General features: G+C 41.7%; 3 protein-coding genes across 4 annotated transcripts; all 3 read left to right on the top strand.

The window, feature by feature from the left end:
• The first annotated feature begins 1935 nt into the window (after positions 1–1935).
• Positions 1936–4835, top strand: cmklr2 (chemerin chemokine-like receptor 2). Of its 2 annotated transcripts, none has more exons than XM_074694603.1 (3): positions 1936–2243; positions 3008–3210; positions 3300–4835. In XM_074694603.1, the coding sequence occupies exon 3, from the start codon at positions 3314–3316 to the stop codon at positions 4391–4393; it is 1080 nt and encodes a 359-aa protein (XP_074550704.1). In that variant the 5' UTR covers positions 1936–2243; positions 3008–3210; positions 3300–3313; the 3' UTR covers positions 4394–4835. The 2 variants fall into 2 exon arrangements, with proteins under 2 accessions (XP_074550704.1, XP_074550703.1); XM_074694602.1 differs by having other exon boundaries at positions 1936–2260.
• Positions 4836–5928: 1093 nt separating this feature from the next.
• Positions 5929–12375, top strand: LOC141808179 (NADH-ubiquinone oxidoreductase 75 kDa subunit, mitochondrial-like). Its single transcript, XM_074694601.1, has 19 exons — positions 5929–6179; positions 7153–7229; positions 7601–7701; positions 7790–7897; positions 7996–8072; positions 8193–8274; positions 8387–8517; positions 8613–8798; positions 8885–9019; positions 9113–9227; positions 9315–9460; positions 9558–9686; positions 9797–9926; positions 10011–10171; positions 10267–10421; positions 10693–10868; positions 10948–11082; positions 11190–11262; positions 11913–12375. Exons 2-19 carry the CDS (start codon positions 7154–7156, stop codon positions 12002–12004), a joined length of 2208 nt encoding a protein of 735 aa, XP_074550702.1. The 5' UTR covers positions 5929–6179; position 7153; the 3' UTR covers positions 12005–12375.
• A 346-nt stretch (positions 12376–12721) lies between these two features.
• On the top strand, positions 12722–20894 carry ino80da (INO80 complex subunit Da). Its single transcript, XM_074694597.1, has 10 exons — positions 12722–13157; positions 14725–14971; positions 15057–15868; positions 16019–16112; positions 16204–16428; positions 16569–16678; positions 16813–16946; positions 17036–17256; positions 17345–17499; positions 17588–20894. Exons 2-10 carry the CDS (start codon positions 14754–14756, stop codon positions 18589–18591), a joined length of 2973 nt encoding a protein of 990 aa, XP_074550698.1. The 5' UTR covers positions 12722–13157; positions 14725–14753; the 3' UTR covers positions 18592–20894.
• Positions 20895–22067: the final 1173 nt, after the last annotated feature.

The raw sequence follows: 22067 nt of genomic DNA, 5'->3' as shown, positions 1-22067 counted from the left end.
AATTTTTACAGTACGGTGACATAACAGGGAAAATTAATATAAAAGTATTATAAACATTAACAAAAGTGTTTGCTTAACAAAATGTAGGGGAAAATAAATTAAATGCAAGTATACACTAAAATACAATAAACACATGTACACATGCAGACTGTGAATGTTGCACACCTTAAGTAAAATCTCTTGATTGTCCCTGTCCCAACTGACTTGTGTAAAAAAAAAAAAAAAAAAAAAACAAGTCCCGTCCAATAAAAGGAGAAATTTGTTCAGTCTCAGCAAGATGAGGTCTAATAATCCACTAAAGTGGTAGCCACTAAAAACTCATTTAGCATCTGTTACAGCCTGCATTCCAGTTATCACATTTTTAAGTCACAGATAAGCAATTTAATGAAAACTAAATTAAATAATCCATGGATCAGCTCAAAGGCACACACACAGACAAAAGACACACAGATGGATATTAGAGGATGTGACAGCTCCACCCTCAGGGCTGAAGCGTCTGACCACAGAGGGATGAGATGGTCATTTTGGGTTGCAAGAGACGGAGACAACTGGGACCAGGCTGTCTGACTATCTGATCAAACAAAGGGATGAGTAAGCAACAAGGAAACTCTTTTTTTACTTCAACCTGCGTCACTTTGGGAAAGACGTTTGTTGATGTCAATTGTGATCAACTTGTGCACCAAATATAAACCACACAGGACAGGACGGGAAGTTAAAATGTACAACGTGAACATAAGACTTGGCCATGCCATTAATGATGATTTCCCAGCAGGGATGTGAGGCCCTGTCTGCTTTGAAACAGATGTCTGTGATAGAAGTTGATTTTACTTTTCCAGTGGCCACTGCCATAACTCATTCAATGCACGATTTATTTTACATGGTTATTTAAGTGTTAATAATACTAGAAATGGACATAAGAGAAAGCCCTAATACTGCTCAACAGCCTCCACACTGCCTGCAGTGTCTGCAGACTTTGTTGATAGTGCAGGTAATTTTAAAACAGTTATACAGTCAGTCTCTGGTCTGTAACATCGCTTGTTTGCTTCTTCCACTGATTTTTAACTACATCTGAGAGGGAACGTTTGTACTTTGTACCTCGCTTACTTGCATTTCATTGATAAAGTTATGACTTAACACATGAAAAATTTTCAAGTGGCCTGAAACTCCATGAAACAGAAAGTGAAATACTTTTCTTGTACTGGTTTTGGACATTTTCATACAAAAATACATGTCATGGTTCCAAATATAAGGATATACTTCATATCTTTGTCTTTTTAGACAAAAATCTGAAGCATTATTCTTTAGATAAGCATAAACACTCACTACAAGATATAATTAAAAAGCTGGTGAATACATACTTAAAAAGGATTACAGCTGAAGTTTAACTAAATTGGTACCATTCTGCCATCAGTGTTATTTATCATTAAAGAAGATACACTTTACTTTTTATATTTTTTACCTGGGTAACTTGTAATGTGCAAGCCTTTTACTTGTAATATGTGTGTTTTTTTAATGTGGCCTGACAAATATCTTACTTTTTAGTAACTTTTTCTTGGTTTCTACATAAGTTTGGTATTTGAAAGAGATGATGGTTTTTCATCAGAAAGGTGTCATTTCAGATAAGAAAAGAATTCAAACACTTTCTCCAATTGAAGACTTGCAGAAGAAAAGTGGCAAATGGACTTTTCCTGACTTGAAACTTCATGAAACAGTTTTGTAACTCTAAGAGAGCGATAGGATCAACGTGTAAACAAGAAAATGTTCTTCATTCAGACTTTTCTGTTTATCCACTGGGGTGTGTGTATGTGTGTGTGTGTGTGTGTGTGTGTGTGTGTGTGTGTGTGTGTGTGTGTGTGTGTGTGTGTGTGTGTGTGTGTGTGTGTGTGTTGGGGGGTTATCCCCATGCGGTCCTGTGAAGCCGCTGCAGCCCCTCTCTTTCTCTGTGAATGAAAGCATTCTTCAGTCCGTGCGGCCGAGCAATAACTTCTCCCTCCGTCTGCGGTGTTTGACGCGTCAGCTCGGCGCGCCCACTGCACATCTCACACAGCTCCACCAACCCTCCGCAGATATACAGTTTAACTTGGATGGACTCACGGAAAGAGTGTACACATGCTGCAGGAACTTCAGCAGAGGAGGAGGAGGCACAAACCGAGCTACACAGGCTAAATTCGCTGCTATTCTGATCCTGGATCTGTTGAACTTTTCGTCAGAAACACTGTTCAGAGGGGAGCGGTGCACTTTGGGTGAGCTATTCAATCCGGTATGTGAATCTTGTTAAAGTATGCTGATAGTGTGTATGTGGCGTTTGTATTGTTGTGAACAGTTATTTCCTAATCGAGAGTGTCGCTGTTTGTTGTTTTGCATGCTCCCTGAGATTTCTAAGTAGATATAGACTTTTTAAGATAGTTCATGCAGCATTGTTAGTTTGGTCAAAGTATGTGTATTATCACTGCTTCCTGTAACTTTGCTTTCCATTTACACTCTGTTCCTCCCCAAACTATTTATGTCTTACTGATTTTGCAATGCAGCCTTTAAATTCACTTTCAAGTTTCTAATGTCTTAATGCTGACAGCACTGACTGCATACAGCTTCACTTGTCCTATGAACAGTTTCCGTGTTTTGTTTTTGCACTTTTTTTCAACATTTTGAGGGGAAAATGTCACAGATTAGTCTGTGGATTAATACATGTTTATTATAGTCACAACCACTTTGAGGTTAAACTCATGTTTAAGTGTTTTTCTAAACGTTTAGGACCATTTTTATGTTATATCTATGTAATTTAACCTCAACATACCTTGATTAAGACACAAAAACTGATATGTGTTAGAATATGACCCTTCATTCACTTGCCTAGTCTGTAATAACCTTGTAAAAGACAAACAATGACATTCCACAGTGCTTTGCATCACCCACACATTTTGATTGTACATTTGCATGAGAACCCACTGTAAAGAAACAGCTGTTCTGGGTTTACTTGCACACAAAATAACAATGTGAATCATCCTAGGAGGGCTCTCTCTGTGCCTCATCTGTTGGACATCTTGCTGTCCACCCTGCTGATCCGAATGGATGTTGGCACTATGTTCCAGAGAAACTCAGGACACACCCAGTCATAACTTTAAGACAGGAACTGAATGATCGGAAAGAAAGGCAAGACAGGCGACTGGATCCCTCAGGAGAGCAGCTCAACGTAGAAACAAACTGCGTGAGGTGAGACAAGATGTAAAAAGTTCATTGTAATGCTTACAGGTTTTTCCTGAGTTTTTCCTCATCCTAATCTTCAGAAAATAACCCCACAGAGCTTTCAGACAACATGGAGGACTATGGTGAGGACTATGAAAACTACACCTATGAATATGACATAGAGTACGGGGACTTGGAGGACCTGAGAGTGGAGCACAGGCAGAAGGAAACAATCCACATTATCTCAGTGGTCGTCTACATCACCTCCTTCGTGCTCGGCCTGATTGGGAATGGGACTGTCATTTGGGTGACAGCATTTAAAAGCAAAAAGACCCTCAACAGCGTCTGGCTGCTCAATCTTGCAATTGCAGATTTTGTTTTTGTGCTTTTTCTGCCTTTCTACATTGATTACATCTTGCGGGGCTTCCACTGGGACTTTGGTGTGGCCATGTGTAAGATAGTCTCATTTGTGTCTGTGATGAACATGTATGCCAGTGTGCTCTTCCTCACAGTGCTCAGCATAGACAGGTATGTTTCTCTGGTTCACCTAAGCTGGTCTCAGAAACACCGCACTGTAGGAAGAGCCTGGGTTGTATGTGGGTGCATGTGGGTAATAGCTGCTCTCTTGAGCTGCCCCGCGGTGATTTTTCGAGAAACAATGCGTCTACATGACAAGGTGGTGTGCTTCAACAACTTCCACCAAAAAGACCCATATGTAGCAGCCATGAGGCACATTACTATAGTGGTCATTCGCACCACTGTTGGCTTCCTTTTTCCATTTACAGCAATATGTGTGACAGGCATACTTCTGACAATCAAAGTGAAGCATTCTGGGGGCTTGGTTCGCTTTTCCAGCTTCTCTAAAACAGTCTCAGCGATGATTCTGGCCTTCTTTTTATGTTGGGCACCTTTTCATACTTTTAGCTTAATGGAGTTGTCCATGCATTCTTCAGGGAACTTGCACAATGTATTGAAAACCGGCTTTCCTCTTGTCACCAGTTTAGGCTTTTTTAATAGCTGCATTAACCCCCTGCTGTATATGCTCCTGAGCAAAAAGGTGCGTCATATCCTGAAGCGTTCATGCCTGAACATTACTAAGAGTTCACTGAGAGAGCTCAGCCAATCAGTCTCTGCCACTGAGATGGAGTCTGTGCCAGGGGTTCACCAAAACGGTGTGCCAGAGGGCTCTGTGGAGTCATCAACTCTATGATTACAACCATAATCAGACTGTAAAAGTGGTCCATGAAAAACATGACTGGCTGTTTCTTGGACAACGGATGGTTATTACTACTGTTCTTTCCAGCTCCACTGCTAAGATTTTCCTTTTTTGTACTTTGACAGAGTTATTACTCCAAATGGAAAATCTAAGTTGAACTGTGTGCAATGTGCAGTCTGAGTTTGTATCTTCTATTTCCTCGACTGCATAACCCAAGGGACATGTTAAGAATGAGGCAAGATAAACTGATAATTAAAATCTAATATATTCACTTATAATGCTCCAGCTTGTCAATTGTGAGAACTTGCTGCTTAAATGTCTTTGTCTGATATGATAATAAATTAAATATCTTTACATTGGCAATATAAAAAAGGAATTTGACAAAGATAAATATTTTTGAATTAAATTATGAGTCAATTTATGAGTCAAGTCAATCTGTAACATGTATGACAAATGTATTAATGTACTCTTGAAGGATTGTATCTTTGGTGGCTGTGTATGTGTGTAAAATATGCTGTAGTCTAGCATTTGTATGTGTTTATGTCATTTATATATTGTGTGTATACCTGCTGCTACTCACCTTTTAATATAGTGTAATATTTTTAGAATAATCCAGAGCTTTATAGATGTTATACTCTAATATATTCCAAATATATACTTTCTTCAAAACATCTGTCATGCTTTGTTTGTTCACCTCCATGTTATTGCTTTAACCGGAGGAAGCTGGCTCTGTCATTGTTACCTCATTAAAGTAACCTTTAATCTTTTATGTACGTACAAAGTAGATTTCCTGGTGGATTTCTGGAGGCCCTGTTACGCACATGACACAAACCCAGATGTGCATGTCCTTCCATTTCCTGAGAGCCTGTGCCTAATTCAATCATTTCCTGTTATTTCTAACCGCTGAACTCTGACTTCTACGGATGACACGGCTGTGATGTTAAGGGATAGTGCTCCATCCTGTGTCAGGAAGGTCCTTTAAATAACAATCAGTAGCCAAATGCTGACAAAAGAATAAATGTTATTCTTTAAGATAGGACACTCCACTGCAAATTCTTATTATTAACCTCCTATTATTATTATTTTTATATCCTTTTCTTGATTCATAAAATAATTCCCTCTTCTTGGAGGTCTTGAGACAATTCTTTTGCTTCCCTGATAGCTTATCCAGTAAGTCTGTGCAGCTCTGGATGAAACATGCAGGGCTCTCTCCAGACCTCACTAACTATTAATACACTGACAGCATTAGTAAAGGTTTTTTTCTCTCTCTCTCTTTATGTCGATTTCAGCTATCATTATGATTTAAAATGAGAACACATAAATATGTAAAAATAAATGGCTTCACCTGACCAATATCCTTAAATAAAAGAAAAGTTTTTTCCTATTGTCACATTTAAAAAAAGAAAAAAAAGTGGCCAATACTTTGCAATCTCTGCATGGATATGTAAATTTATGAGCACATAATATGTGATATTACTCTAATTATATCTGGATCTGAGGGACATGAACAGGAAAACCCTCCTGATACCATCACACCACCACAGTTTGTTACACAGCTCGTCTCAAATGAACGTAAACGAGATGGGAAGTTGTTCAAAAGGTTAACTGTGAGTGTTGAAATACTCGTGTTGAATAACTGAACTTTAAGATTAGCACGTATTTAAGAGAGGAAGCCTCTGGATTATGGTATACAGGATTACTTAATCCATGACGCAGCATAATAACAAGACAGTGCGCAATCTGTGTCGTGGGCAGTCTCACGAGGACAACCCTGCGAAAGGTGAGTGAATTGTCATCGTAATGACCATATAATTGTACTCACTGTAAATATAATGTAATGTCAGGACACGTTTGCTGAATGCATGCTCGATATCACGCCTTCAGCGGAATGAAAGGGGTGAAGTTAGCCGGCAGGGACTTGGTTGACCGTTATCTGGTTGCTTGTTTTTAGCATGGTATGCTAACTCTCTAGGGCTAACATTTAACGATATTATTAACACCTTATAGCGGTGTCAAAACGAGGAGAAGCGTAAAAATGTTAGGATATGCAAGTACCGCAAACTGGCGATTACGACGTAAATTGCCTCCTGAATTATTGATACATCATTTTAACATACGTCACATCATAGCTTTGCTGTTCCTGGGCTGCCTGGAGCTACGTTAACTTAAAGGAAATAACTGACAGCTTTAATATCAAACTCCATATTTGAAGCTTCGTCGACACTTTAAGAAGTATGATGTTATCCCATTAACAATTTATGTGTCATGTTATTGCACTTTTTCAAATACTTTCAGGGTAAATATTACAGATAAATCTGATTATTGTGCCTTCTGCATATTGTTTGCCATGATATTGTCTTTAAACGTTCCCGAACATTCCTTATGTGTTATAGTTATGTAATTGGGGGTGTTGGACGGATTGTATCTTTGGTAAAGTTTGTAGATACGTGTTAGAATATGGCCTCCATTCACATACTCACTGAATCCCACATTGGTTTTTATTACCCACACATTTTCATTGTGCTTTAAGTTTTAAACCCACTGTTTAAGAAGTAGCTCCTCTGTGTTTACTCACACTATAAACAATGTAAATCACCCCAGGAGGGCTCTCTCTGCCTTGTCTCATCTGTTTTGGCATCTTACTGTCCACACTGTTGATCCAAATGGATGCTGACATGTTCCAGAGTATGACAACAAAAAAAAGCTAATTGTTAGACCCTACAAATGACGCTGCCTCTCTGCCTCTCTTCCAGTATGTTGCGTTTGCCTGTTGTGAGCCGTAGCATCTTTCCAGCAGCTATTTCCAGAGGAGGAGCAACTGCTGTCACTGGTAACTATATGACACTTCATCAACTGATTACTTTAATTGTGCGTGTTGGGTTGAGTTAGAACCAGGAACCTCGTCACTTTGTTCCACTGATGGATTATAGGCAGGATTACAGCTCTGCCAGCTACTTTATTTGGTGCCATGCTGTGGCTGGTTCACTTTAGCCTTTGGCGACAGTAAGAATAATTGTTGCTATTTAGAAAAAAGAGAAGGTCATTGTTACATGGTGTTACAGAAATGATAGTATCTGTTTTTTTTTAATTATTTGGATCCCCATTAGCTTCCACAAAGTGGTTGCTTGACTTCAAAAATAAGTGTAGCATCCACTGTTAGCCAGGAAACAAGTCAGTGTTGTTCTCTGACTGTGCTTATAGCTCGCAATGCTGCCACTGCAACGAGTGCTGCCAGTAACCTCGTGGAGGTATTTGTGGATGGGACACCTGTCATGGTGGAGCCAGGGACCACAGTGTTACAGGTAAACATACTGTTGCTTGAGACAGAGAATTATATGTCATCTTGAATCAAAATATCAGGCTTGATGCTGTGACTCAATGTTTTCACAGGCATGTGAGAAGGTAGGAATGCAGATTCCTCGCTTCTGCTACCATGAGCGCCTGTCAGTTGCTGGAAACTGCCGCATGTGTCTTGTGGAAATAGAAAAAGTTCCAAAGGTATGTTTATAAACTGTATGTATGTGTGTGGGTTTTATTCTAATCATATCCTCTTTGCATACTTAAGGTAGTATTTTTCTATATCATTCTTCTTATAGCCAGTGGCAGCTTGTGCTATGCCAGTCATGAAGGGGTGGAACATCTTAACCAACTCTGACAAAACAAGAAAGGCTAGGTATAAAAACACTCACATTGCACATTGTAGGCTTCACCAATCTGAGGTTATCCTAAAATATATTTTAAGCACTAATTTGGGCCTTTAATAAGATGTATGTCTGTATCTAATTTTGTACAGAGAGGGTGTGATGGAGTTCCTGCTGGCTAACCACCCATTAGATTGTCCAATTTGTGATCAGGGGGGAGAATGTGATCTTCAGGTAAAGTCCTCAACATGTATTTTTTCCCCTCCTGTATCATGTGTCAGACTTTGTGTTCTTTACATTTAACCTGTGAGACTAAGAAGCTGAATTTTTAAATTGCATTTTAAAGGACCAATCCATGCAATTTGGCAGTGATAGGAGCCGATTCACAGAGGGCAAAAGAGCTGTAGAGGACAAGAACATTGGCCCTCTCATTAAAACCATAATGACTCGATGTATCCAATGCACTCGCTGTGTGCGGTAAGCCACGCATCAATCATATCTGGATTATTCAGGGGTACTGGTTAATTTTAGTATGAGAAAATAGGTTTTATGTCATTTTTTTATTACCACAGCTTTGCTAGTGAGATTGCTGGCGTGGAAGATCTGGGTACTACTGGGAGAGGCAATGACCTGCAGATTGGGACCTACGTGGAGAAGATGTTTATGTCCGAGTTGTCTGGGAATGTCATTGACATATGTCCAGTGGGAGCCCTGACTTCGAAACCATATGCTTTTACTGCCCGCCCCTGGGAGACCAGGTACAAGGTTTCTGTCCAACACATTAGCTTCTTGAGATGGCAGGTTAGTTTTTGTACTCATGTACTATAATTATTTTTCTCTGCAGGAAAACTGAATCAATTGACATTCTGGATGCTGTGGGTAGCAACATCCTTGTGAGCACTCGTGGGGGTGAGGTGATGAGAATCTTGCCTCGTCTTAATGAGGATATAAATGAGGAGTGGATTTCAGACAAAACCAGGTTCCTGGCTGACTACACAATGCTCTTCACAGGTGTAGATTACTCTAGTGTGTCTGCATTATTGCTGAAGTCTTTGTTGCTCTGTCCTGGCAGGTTTGCTTATGATGGTCTCAAGAGGCAGCGGCTTACTCAGCCGATGGTGAAAAATGAGTCTGGGCAGCTGGTCCCTACAACCTGGGAGGATGTGCTGACTCGAGTTGCCGGAGCAGTATGTTATTTATGATAAAATGACCCATAACAATGTATGATCATTTGCAACTTGTGTTTCCAACCTGGCATCTGTTTTATTGGACAGTTGCAGGGAGTAAAAGGCGATGAAGTGGCTGCTGTTGTTGGAGGCTTGGCAGATGCAGAGGCTCTTATTGCTCTGAAAGACTTGCTGAATCATTTGAACAGTGACAACCTGTGCACAGAGGAGGTGTTCCCAATGGCTGGAGCAGGGTGAGACCATAGAAAGAGAAAAACTGTCTCAAGGTTAGAAAAACCTGGGAGCACTAAAAGCTGATTTTAGATTTTGTTATGGCCCTGGCTCTTGTAGATCTGACCTGCGTTCAAACTATCTTTTGAACACTGGGATTGCTGGCATTGAAGAAGCTGACCTGCTGCTCCTGGTTGGGACCAACCCACGCTATGAGGCTCCTCTGTTCAATGCTCGAATCAGAAAAAGGTAAGGTAGTGTTGTAAATTAAGCATGTGTCAAATCTGCAAATCTGATATGTACTGTATAATACACATAAACTTAAATGCTTTAACATGATCTTGGTACATTGAATTCAGTTGGCTTCACAATGAGCTTCAAGTGGCTCTTGTTGGAAAAGAAGTGGACCTGAGCTACACATATGACCATCTCGGGGAATCTGGCACAATTCTTCAAGAAATTGCAGCAGGGTCTCATCCGTTTTCTCAGGTAAACACCAGAGGACTCTCAGTGTTGATTTTATTTAGTCGATGTCTATGTCCTCACTTATTGTGTTTTTTTCTGCTCTTGAAGGTCTTGGCTAAAGCCAAGCATCCTGTTGTTGTGGTTGGAAGCAGTTGCCTGCAGAGACAGGATGGGGCTGCGATAATGGCTGCTGTGTCAACCATTGCTCAGAATGCTCGCGTCAGCAGTGGCGCTGAGGAAACCTGGAAGGTTCTCAATGTGCTTCACAGGTCATAGCCTTGTAACATTTACCAGGAGGTTTACAGTAACAGAACGGGTCTCAAAGAGATATTCAAGTGTGTTGTTGTTTTGTCTTTGACTTTAGGGTTGCCAGTCAAGTTGCTGCACTTGATCTTGGGTACAAGCCAGGGGTGGAGGCTATTATAAAGAACCCACCCAAAGTTCTGTTCCTGCTAGGAGCTGATTCTGGCTGCATTACTCGCCAAGATCTTCCGAAGAATAGCTTCATAATTTATCAAGGTCAGCTGGTGTCCTGCACAGCTGCAGAAGCACTTTCATTTACATTAATTTATGCATGGCAGCTGAGAGGGGCAGCGCAATTCCATTTTACATAAGCAAAAGAAAAAACCTGAATAAATAAATTAACCAAATAAAAGCAGGTGCTTCATGGCTTACAGTAACATTTTACGCCAACTCGATCATGGACAGTCTACCGTCTCAGTCACAAAGGGATCAAAAATCAAAATTTCTTCAGAGGAGTATTTCAATTCTCTGTGTCCAAACTTACCAGGTCACCATGGCGATGTTGGTGCACCAATGGCTGACATCATACTCCCTGGAGCAGCATATACTGAGAAATGTAGCACCTATGTGAACACCGAAGGCCGTGCTCAGCAGACCAAAGTTGCTGTGACTTCTCCAGGCATGGCTCGGGAGGACTGGAAGATCATCAGGGCCATATCAGAGGTGAACTGTAGAAAAAGATCATCCTTGTAATGAAAAATATTTTTAAAAAGTAATAATAGTCATTTCTATTTGATTTCAGCTTGCTGGAGTGACTCTGGGGTATGACACCCTTGATGAAGTACGTGACCGACTGGCAGAAGTTTCTCCCAATCTGGTCCGATATGACGACGTCGAGGAGGCCAATTATTTTAAACAGGCTACTGAACTGTCAAAGGTCAGCTGTTCCCTGTTTCCTCCAGTTTGCTGTCAGTGAACTAACTCAAACCATTTCCCTCACACTGGTTTGTTCGATGAGAGTGATATCTGGCTTTTGTCTTCCAGGCTATAAACCAGGCTGTCCTCTCTGAACCTCTTGTCCCTTCACAGCTCACTGTGAAGGACTTTTATATGACAGGTGGGTCATCTGGGATTTGGAGCTCCTTTGACTAAATATAACAATATAAATGGTACTTTTAGTTTAGGAACTTCTGAGAATTCCTTAATTTTAACTCCATTACAAACCTACTCTACAGTCCTATATTTATTGTTTTATCTTTTTAAAAAAAGATGACCACAATTTCTTGGCACTATTATAACTAAGGGATCTTTTTCACTCCATTCAGAGGAAGGGAGATGAAAGCAGTGTGCTCACATTTAATGCTGCTGTTTAGTAGGTGATCAACTTTGTTACAATTACAATGAGAAAATACATTAAAAACTACTTACCTGGGCAAACATCTGCACAGTATACTGAGTGTACCTACTCAGAAACAAAAGGTAATTGTTGACAAATCTGTTTAAAACGTTTTTTCATAAACTGCAACATCCAAGCTTTAATCATATAACAGCAATTTGTATTGAGGTATCAATTTCAGCATTGTTTACTTATACAGCAGTTTAAAATATACACCTTCATTCTTCAATTTCATCTCATATGTACACTATGTATCTTTTTAATTGAGAAAACAGACCCATTGATGTTTTTACTTAAACCTATAAATATATAGATTTCTATAATGGTTTAGATGTACAGACTTGAAATTTGTTCTCCATCTTTACCTGCAGATCCTATAAGCAGAGCCTCCCAGACGATGGCCAAGTGTGTGAAAGCTGTCACAGAGGGAGCACAAGCTGTGGATGAGCCAGCCATATGTTAAGCACTGTGAATAGCCATCTATACATCACTGGCTAAAAAAAAATGATACGCACAACTCTGCTGTTTGCACTTTTCCTAGAAACCTATTTATTTGCACTTATATTTTACTGAAGCAAAATGTGTGACTCTAACAGATGCCTCACCGTTTACAGGAATTATGGAACTTATCCAGTTTATTAACCCACAAAAATGTGTATATGTGCTACTTGCAAAATGATTATATAAGAATAGGTCAATGAAAATTCCAGAGAGTACACCTGAGCTTTAATTTTAAGCATTTTTAGGATATGCACGTATTTAAAGCTGTGACCAAAGTAAAAAAAAAAAAAATCATTCCTTTCCAGGTGAAAACAGTGTTATATCTTCTTGTTAAGTTACCAGCATTGAAAAGTGTTTGGCATATATTTTCCTAAAGATTAAGTGAATATAGTACAAGGTCAGTCATTTGTGTGAAAATTAATAAAACAGTTTTCTGTAGCAAATCTAATATTTTTTGAGAATGTTCAGCTTAAATGTTCACTCTATATTTGTATATTTATGTTCCCGTGATGACAGTAAACTTTTTCAGCCCCAAGCTTTTGAGTCTGCCTGGCACGTGATTCATCATCTGTGATCAGCCGGTAACAGTGGCAGCAGAGCTAGTAACTCATTCATATGGAAGACGATAGCCGTAGTCCAGGTGGAATACTCACTTGAACACTTTGCTGGACCTCTCAGTTAATATGATTTGCCTCAGTCGCGTTAAACGTGGACAAGTGTGACGGGCATGGCCCTAAAAACAAACTCCTTTCTCTTATGAAGTCACCAACATGATAAACTGTGGGGGGTTTTAACAAAGTTGAATTTCCAATATGGTAGGATAGGTTGTTGTTGTTGAGCGGGTTGTTGTCATGTCCCCGCAGTGCCTGTAGTGGTGCTGTGAGGAGTCTGCTGTGGATCCAACAAAAATCCTCAGCAGCCTACCTACGGCTTGTAATTTGCTCTGGATAGCATATATTTACATGCATCCTTATTTCTACATATTCCGAGCTCAATGAAGATCCCTGTTACTTTCCTATCTCGAATATCGATACACAAATAGCCTAGCTGATCCTAGGAGTGTTTTCGGCCGTCTATCTGGAGCGAATACCTTACACAGCCCATACCAGTTCAAGGTAAGCGAAACTGTATACAGCCTCGGTCTCGATTTCTGTAGTAGCCGCCTTACCCAGGCCTCGGTCGACAAGGCGTTCCACTCCAGGCCGCTGGGCTATCGGAGCTAAGAGGCCTTCAAATAATGACTCATTTATTTTTGAATTTCTATAGTCATAAAATGACTCATTGTCATATGCAGAAGTGGAAGGTTGAGCAATGTTAACAGTTTTAGGTCTCGTAGACTGCTAATGCCACATTATGTAACGATAGAGGCTATCATTCATATCGACTATTTTGGAGGCCTTCGGGAACAGGCCTTAAAGCCTTTTAGACCCTTTGTTTGAAAGTATTTCCCCTTAAAATAAAGCCCATTTACGAATGAAAAAATCTCATGACCGCGACTGATTAACTATTGGGTTTGTTTTTCGACTGTGGCTTGGTTTGCCGGCTCAAAACTTAACTGAAAATAAACCTTTATAGTGTTGCCTTTCGCTGATGTTTCCGTTTCCTGGTTAGCTACCGCCTACTATTTTGTGTTTTTAGCTTCGATAGCTTGTTAGCGTACGACCAAATTTGGCTTTTCATGTCTGATTTTTCATAGATATATTCATCAATACAAAGGTAGTTTCAGCCGTGTGTTACAGATCGGTGGATTAAGTTTGCTTTAAGTGTATCTTTTATTTAGTGTCAAATTTGCCTCGGACTCAAAGCTAACAAGCTAGCTCACCGGACTGAGATGATAGTTAAGTTAGCAAATGTTGGAAACCTTTAGCTGCCCGTCCTGTTTTTCATCTTTGCCTGAACTAGTTTACTTTACCCAAGGGGACTCTACACAGTCCATATGTATGTGACAAATGATACCGTAGCTCCCAGGACTTTGAATGCTCAACACCAACTTATAAACACACTTTACTATTCAATCTAGCAGCGACGCTAATGTCGAAGCAAAGAGGCTAACGCTATGATTATAGTTTGTGTATTGTGACACACCAGTGGCATCATATTTGGAAGGCTTGCTTGTCATCAGGAAAAATAAAAAACTTTAATTTATTTATATGCTATATGAAGAGGGCTTACTCTTTCTTTTGAGCGTTTGGATTGTCCATTAACTGTCTAACTCAACACACTAGCAAGAAAATGTTTCAGAACTTTAAACTTTGCCTTGCAAACTAATGTCATCATATCATCTTTTAAATACTATCTTGGTAGATAATTGTAAGGACTGTTCATTAAAATAGCATATTCTGTATTTCCTTGCCGTTTTTGAATGAGGTGTTTTAACACTGATAAATAGTGGGTATAAAAGAGAACACCATTTAAAGGCAAAGTTTGACTGGACTAAATGGTTATGAACATGTTTAAATTCTAGCTCACTACTTTTACCACTATTTATTCGAATGAACCGTTGTTTAAAGCAATAGTTATGTGGGCTCTCTGCATGTTGTCTACCAATATTAGCAGGGAGCAGGCTGTGCAGTCTACTGCTCTTCCCTGCCTTTTTCCCCCTGTATGTGCATGCATGGTTACCTCTGCAGTATGAAGTGTTCATGGTGTAACTCTTGGTTTTCCCTGACTTTATCCCATCAGCTGATGTTGTCACGAACAAGAGTAACGTGATGTATGAAGGCAAACACATACACTTCTCAGAGGTGGACAATAAGCCGTTGTGCTCATACAGCCCAAAGCTCTGCAAGCAGCGCAGACTAAATGGCTATGCTTTCTGTATCCGGCACGTTTTGGAGGATAAGACTGCCCCCTTCAAGCAATGTGAATATGTGGCCAAGTACAACAGCCAGAGATGTACCAACCCCATCCCCAAGTCTGAGGACCGCAGGTGTGTATATATGTGCATGCCTCTTTTGAAAACTTTGTGCCAAATGTGTGCATTGCATGCTAAGGATGTTAACTTTTTTTTTCAGATACTGTAACAGCCACCTGCAGGTTCTGGGCTTCATCCCCAAGAAGGAACGGAAAAAGAAACATGATGCTATAGAGGACATGCGCTCACGGGCACACCTGGAGTCAGTTGCTCTCAACATAACTGTACCCTCTTTAGCCTTGAAAGCCCCCAATGGTCTAGATGAACTCCCACCATCTCCCCCGTGTACTCGCCTGTTACCCCTCCCTGATGGGGAACTCCTGGACCCTTTTGCCTTTTATGAAGATGACACAGATGGTGAGGAAGTTGGAACTCCGCGGAAGGCCAATGCCATCAAGAAGAAACTGCAGAGTCGCCTGGTGCTCAACCAGAAACTCTGCCACGACACGGACCTCTTCCAACCACCTCCTGAGCACTTTAGTCCCTCTCCTGTCTCACGCGTTCACACTCCCTCACCGCTCAACACTCACCTCCCACGGCAGCAGTCAGGTCGTCTTCAGCCTCCCCATCACTCCAGCGTGACTTCCTTCATTTACCCAGGAAAGCAGCAGGGTTTATTATGCAATCCATCACCACCTCAGACGGTCAACTTTCTGCCTCCAGGGATGCCTGCAAATGCAGCACCCAGTCCAGTGCAACCCTCTGGGCTATCACTCAGCAGGAAAATGCCTTTGACTGCTACTCACTTGCCTGTCAGTTGCAAGGACAGTGGCAGCAGCAATCAGCGGCATGTGGTCGTCATGCGTCCTGCTGACTTTTCCCCTTCTGCCAGCTGCCTGGCCAGGTTGCAACACCTGGTACAGCTCTGTGCCAAGAGACACCAGGAGCACGGAGACCTCTTTCCTCATATAGGTGCTTATTTTAAACTCATATATCAGCAGTATTATGTTTTAGAAATATGAATACAACCTTTGAGAATCACTAAAATATATTGAATAGAATGGAGAACTTAGAACTTAGGTTATTGGTATAAATTAGATCTTCAAACAAATTGTCTTTCAGGACTGGACTGGTCTGAAGACAGTGCTGATGATGATGACGACGAAGAGGCTGTGACATTTGTTCCTTACCAGAGCTCTTGGAGACCACAGAATGGGTCAGTATCCCAACCCCAACATTAAACTCTGCACTCTAAACTCCAGCTTGATGCACCTTCTCACCGCTGTTAACTTTTTCTTCATGAACAGAATGGAAGACGACAGAGGCTCCTCACGACGAACCCGGCTACTTCGGCTTTGCTCGTACCTCCGAGAGAAATATAAGCACATGTGCCGGGAAGAGAGGGCGTTTATCCGCCAGAAGAGATACCGTTATGCCTTCCGCAAAGCCTTGCTGCACGCTGCCAGTAACAACCCCGACTGTGCTGGGCAGCTCATCCAGGAGCTGCGTGGTGCCTCTCGAAGCTCCTCAAGGTAATCTGATGACAGAAAGAAAACAGAAATCCTTTAGTTACAATTTCTGGAACAGGTTGTCTTACATCACATCTGCTTTTGTGCCACACATGCCTTGCAATCCTGTTTTCACAGTCCTCTCTGTGTGTTTGTGCCAACAGTGGTTCTCCAGCAAGGCAGCAGAAGACAGATCCAGGAACCTGCACTGGCAGAACAAAGGGCCAGACCTGTTCCAACAGAGCACTGCCCTTCACTCAACACTGCTTTCAGCGTATCCTTTCCACTGCAGCCCTGATGGTTTAGTTGTCAGCTTCCTGACACTGATGTAATATGTTAGGATCCACTTAAATCACGTGCCCTTTGTTCTCTCTGGTATCGGGGTATTTCCTTAATTGTTCCGTGTAGATATTCTGCTGAATCGTTCCCAGCAGCTCTTTGCAAGCTGCACAGCCAAATTTGCAGATGGTCAGCAGTGCTCCATCCCCGTGTTTGATATCACCCACCAGACACCACTCTGCGAAGAGCATGCCAAAAAAATGGTGAGTTAAAAGATAACTGATACCAGTCTGTTCTGTAGTATAAGACTGATCTCTGTGATGGCTCAGTGCTCTTCTGTATTTTCAAACAGGATAATTTCCTGCGAGGGGACGGTAACAGACGAGTGCAGCACCAGCAGCAACAGAGAAAGCCACGTAAAAAGACCAAACCACCGGCACTCACCAAAAAACACAAAAAAAAGAGGAGGAGAGGACCTCGGAGGCCGCAGAAACCCATCCCTCCAGCGTTACCGCAGGGGAACCTGGGAATGCCTTCTACAAGCCTTGCCATGCCCTCGCAGGCTAGCATCAGGTCCGCTACACTCCTCCTTCACTCGTACAAATACTCTTATGCTTCACACTCTCCCTTCTCTGAGCATCTTTGGCCATTTTTGTTGCAGGAGCCCCTCGACCCCAGATCTGAGTACAGACGAGCTTCCTGATGACATCACTAATGACATGGCGGACATTCCGAACGACTTGGAGCTGAACCAGGAGGATTTCTCCGACGTGTTGCCGAGGCTGCCTGATGACCTGGACTTCGACTTATTTGAAGGTTGTCCAAAAGATCTTTCTTGTGCACAACTTTGTGTACAATAACACAACTATCCCTGTGGTGTTATAATGTTTTTGTTTATGTTTAGGTAAGAATGGGGAGCTGCTGCCCACAACAGAGGTTGCTGAGGAGCTAGTGCGCGCCCTGCAGGCGATGGGATCCTACCCAGACTCTCTGGTGTGCCTGGCCTCTATAGGAGACCTCGCCCCTTCTGATGGAGTGGACCACCGAGCCATGGCTGTGTTCCCTGGTCCGGTTCAGACGGGGGGGATGGGGGACCTGCTGAACAGCCGCATTCCTACAGAGAACTTCACCAGCCTAGAGCTTGAGGAAAACCTACTGCAGTCAACTGGTGGTCAGTTCCCCCCTTCACCGCCTTCTCAGCCCACTAACCAGCCCCCGACCTCATCTTCCTCCTCCACCATCGCCCCCTCCTCCACCTCCCTTCTCACCCAAAGCTCCATAGCAGAGCGAACGTTTTCACGGACTCACACGTCACATGTTCTGGCAAAGTCAGACGCTCCCACGTCGTCTCCCCAAGGCAGCCACTACAGCAGTGAGCACGTGCCATCCCCTTACAGTGACCACATATCCTCCCCCCACGCTGGCTCCTTCCAGACAGACCCTCCTCTGCTGCTGGAAGTCCCTCTCAGCGGGGCACCGGGACCGCCTCGCTCATCATGGAACAATCTCCCGCTCCCTCTCACTGACCCTGCGCAGTTTGGCAATCTCATAGGATCAGAAAGTCATCTCATATCCACCTCGCTGTCCACTCCCCCGGCCACCACCCACTCTGTGACGCTCCAGCCCATGGCTGCGCTCTCAGCGATGCCTCAGAGCGGCATGACCGGCCTAACGACTCCTTCCGCCCCCTCTTCTTCGTCACACGATCTCCTGACCTCTGCACAGCCCAAGCAACAGCTCCCTCAGTTCAGCGCTGCCTTTGGCCATCAACTGGCGTCACACAGTGGCATCCCGAAAGACGTGCAGCCCAGCCACAGCTCCACAGCGCCCCCAGCTGGCTTCTCAATAGTTAGTGCCACCGCTGCAAGTGCCAAAAGCGCCACGCCACCTTTCACGCAGAGTAAATGAGAGCAGGCGGCCTGCAGCGGCTGCGTTGCGGCGCGTGGACTCACAGTCACTTACAATCCAGCAGACCACTCCTCTCCATCTGCTACATGTGTGCAATGTGGTAACCGTGCACTATTTGATAATGAATTTGCACAAACCTCTGTTTTCTAGTTTCCTCCTTTGAAAGTCTGCAGCCAGGCGGTCTCTGGGATTGTACGTCAGCGTGAGTCCACCGGTTTGATGCCTTGTGGTTTCCTCAGCAGGGGAAGAGAGCGGTGACTCTCTGTGACAAAATGAACGGGTGAAAAAATGGGTGGAAGGACCTTAACAGAGATTACAAGTCACACTCAGTGGTCACTTTGTCTTCAGATCAACTGTACCCTGCCTTGCTCAGATGGCCATTGCATTTTTTTATTCCTCACTCTGCTTCTGTCACCCTCTGAAAAGACGAGTACTGGTTGTGATCTTTGTGACCCATTATGTTTGGAGCTATTTAACTGTTATCATGATATAGAATCTTACTGAGTCCGATTTCACGGTCATGTGGATTTACCAAAATACTTTTAAACAGCTGTTTTTTATATTGTGTATACTGTTTATGTGCACATTTATTGGTTTGCTCAGACGTCAAATATCTCTGACCTCACCATTGGTTGTGGGACTCTGAGTGGCCTAGTAGACACTTGAAGGTAAATATAGTTTCTTAAAGCAATAAACACATTAACATAACTCTTAACATCATAAAGTATTTTATCAGTCTCATTACATGTAGCTTCATTAAATGATTCTAGGCTGGATCAGAAAGATATTTTGGCCTCTATAGACTGTCATGAACTTTTTATCTTTAAACAGTTTCTCTCAGAAAATAGAGCCTGCAGAGATCAAACGATCAGGTCGGCCTAATTTCTGCTCTGGAGTGGATTTTAAAGGCTTATACATGAACTTCAGTGTTAATATTCGGGGCGATGAAGGCGCAATCCAGGGACTTTAAGTGTCTGCTCCTAAAGGTGCTCTCTGGTCCACACATACAATGGTCTTAACGACTTTCTTGGCATAGAAAAAGCAAATTCTGTTTCAGGAATTCAAGGAAACTCACTCTAAAATGTCCACTGAAGGTGAAGTTGGGTTTACTGTCTGTTTTACTTTTTTAACTGAAGAAAAACATCTGATTTTAACTCAAACGCTACATAAAGAGCGCTCCTCCCTCAGCAGTACAACCACAGCTTTTAATAGATATGCCACAATCGACTGATCGTCAGACATTGTTGAGTATTAGGTATATAGAGTAGAAGTCTATCTTGGGGTTTGTCGGTGAATTATTGAGTAGCAATGGATTGAAATTGTTCTTTGCGATGTATTCAGTGGAACCTGTGTCTTGTAGAATGAGTCTCTTGTATTTTAATGGCTATCAAAATGCTCGTCGAGTTCTTTACGACGTCGGAGGGATCAATGTTTGTATGCTGTGTACGATGTCAGTTTGTTTTTTAACTCATATCTGATGGAGAATATTTTTTGATAGCTATTAAACTCCAGGAAAAAGTCTGAGATTGCATGGGGCAGCATTAATAATAATGTCAATTTATGATCATGGTGGACACCGGCTGGATTCTCAGTGGTAAAAAAAAGAAATCATAGGAACATAGTTCACCTTTTCATTTCATTTAGTGGAGAAAAACATTTTTCTAACATTAATTTGCACAGAGGTGGGCGGAGGTTGGTGGTGTCATGTGTCCCGAGTCTGTCTTGCCTTTTTTTAAATTTTTGAATTTTTTTTTTTAATTGTTGTTGCTTGGACATTCATTTCAGACCCCCCCCCCCCATTTTCAGCTGTGAGGAGGCCCAGTTCTGTCTCTCCCTTCCAAAGAGATAACACACTATGAAGTGTAAACCTGTAGCTCCGCCAGAGACGACCGGGCCTCAGTGTAGTGTCGCCACTTATAATCATTAACACAACGCCCCTACCTAACTAAAAAAAAAAAAAAAATGGATGAAAAGTTTGCAAGGCATTACTGCTGTATCCACATAGCATGTGACTGATCACCGCACCAGTTTCCTCTCCGAAAAATCTCATAGAACAAAACGAAAACAGGGCTCGTAGGCACATTTAACTGCTTGAATTCAGAAATGGCTGACAAATTCCTATACTCATTGAATGTACTGTATTACTGTTTTTAAAGATAGGATGAGCTAATCTAGTCACCTTTTGTTATTGGTCCTTGTTTAATTTTGTCTAAGGTATTTTTTGTATACAAAGGTTTACATTTTTATGTATATTTTCTTGTGTACAAATGATGTAATATGTGTACAAACACTGTATGTAATATCTGTATATAGTGTGAGAAATTTGATCTTTTGTTTTTGGATGTATAAATAAAACTTGCTGTGAGGTATTTGCTGACATGGTTTGTTGTGGCTTCTTTCTAAAGCGGTGACACGTTTTTTTCCATGAGTACCAAGAAGTGTGGTTACGTGCACGCTGTGAAACAGAGACGGGCCACACGGCTGATTTCAAGATGACAATGTAACTATGTCCCTAGACAATGAATGTTGAAAATGAAAATTCATCCACATAATATGCAATGCAAAAAACAAGATGCAAGTAAAAACAAGGATGTAATAAGAAAAAGTCATACCTGAATGATCAGCCCTCTGCCCAATCAGGTTTTTTGTTCAGTCGTGGTAAAACCTGGAAATTCAACTAGAAAGGAAGGAAACTTGTTTCTTTTTTCTTTCTTTTTGCCTGAAATTAAAAAGTATAGATAAAGTAAGGGTTAGGGATGCACAGATCACAATTTTCTGGCCGATCACCTATCTTTACAAAAGCCTGACCTGCTGATACAGATTTTTATTTTTTATAACTGACAGCATATACCTTCAATGTTCCAGTCTTACTTAATTGAAAATTATTGAACAATACCTGTGAAACAATAAAATCTTTATGTTTCAACTTAAACAACCGATAAAGTGTCCTGAGTTTTAGGTCTCAGAGCAAAAAGCAACAATGGCTGGCTGTCAGACCTTTCTGGAGGAATATAAGATCAGTTTCATGTGTAGGGATGGGCCGATCACGGATCACGGATCTCAGATCTCTAATCTCTAATCGACGATCACCGATCAATGTTCCCAAAAATTAAGTAAATCGGCACAGATCGATCGGTGCATGTCCAGTAAGGGTGATTTGGTGGCTCTTTTAATTTTGATCATGACACAAGTTCTCTGTCAGTTTCAGGAGTTTGTGTAACCCTGAAATAATAAATCTTCAAATGAAAAAAGGAGCATCATAGCTGAAACTATTTCCAGATAAAGTTCATGTGAACACCTTTTGTGCCAAGTTTTACTTTTCAAGTTTCATAAAAAGTGCACAACTACGTCAACTATATATAGAGTTATCACAATACAGTGAGGGTCAGAGGTTGAGTTGATTTTGGTGCATCTTTTGGCACATTTCTTTCCTTTGATATCCTTTTTGACATACATAAATAAGAGCCACAGAAAGA

This window comes from Halichoeres trimaculatus, unplaced genomic scaffold (assembly GCF_033239565.1).
Source record: "Halichoeres trimaculatus isolate MK-OKI-2021-1 unplaced genomic scaffold, fHalTri1.1 fHalTri1_scaffold_19, whole genome shotgun sequence".
NCBI lineage: Eukaryota > Metazoa > Chordata > Actinopteri > Labriformes > Labridae > Halichoeres > Halichoeres trimaculatus.
The sequence above is the reverse complement of the archived record's forward strand: the minus strand, read 5'-3'. Positions and strand labels throughout refer to the sequence as shown.

What these genes read in the sequence shown, in the direction of transcription:
- ino80da (XM_074694597.1), top strand. Translation starts at nt 14,754, where the DNA reads ATGTATGAAGGCAAACACATACACTTCTCAGAGGTGGACAATAAGCCG. An exon ending in CCCAAGTCTGAGGACCGCAG is followed by an intron (nt 14,972 to 15,056) that starts GTGTGTATATAT and finishes TTTTTTTTTCAG; the next exon opens with ATACTGTAACAGCCACCTGC. An exon ending in AAGAGCATGCCAAAAAAATG is followed by an intron (nt 16,947 to 17,035) that starts GTGAGTTAAAAG and finishes ATTTTCAAACAG; the next exon opens with GATAATTTCCTGCGAGGGGA.
- LOC141808179 (XM_074694601.1), top strand. Translation starts at nt 7,154, where the DNA reads ATGTTGCGTTTGCCTGTTGTGAGCCGTAGCATCTTTCCAGCAGCTATT. An exon ending in CAGGGACCACAGTGTTACAG is followed by an intron (nt 7,702 to 7,789) that starts GTAAACATACTG and finishes ATGTTTTCACAG; the next exon opens with GCATGTGAGAAGGTAGGAAT. An exon ending in TGACTCGAGTTGCCGGAGCA is followed by an intron (nt 9,228 to 9,314) that starts GTATGTTATTTA and finishes TTTATTGGACAG; the next exon opens with TTGCAGGGAGTAAAAGGCGA.
- cmklr2 (XM_074694603.1), top strand. Translation starts at nt 3,314, where the DNA reads ATGGAGGACTATGGTGAGGACTATGAAAACTACACCTATGAATATGAC.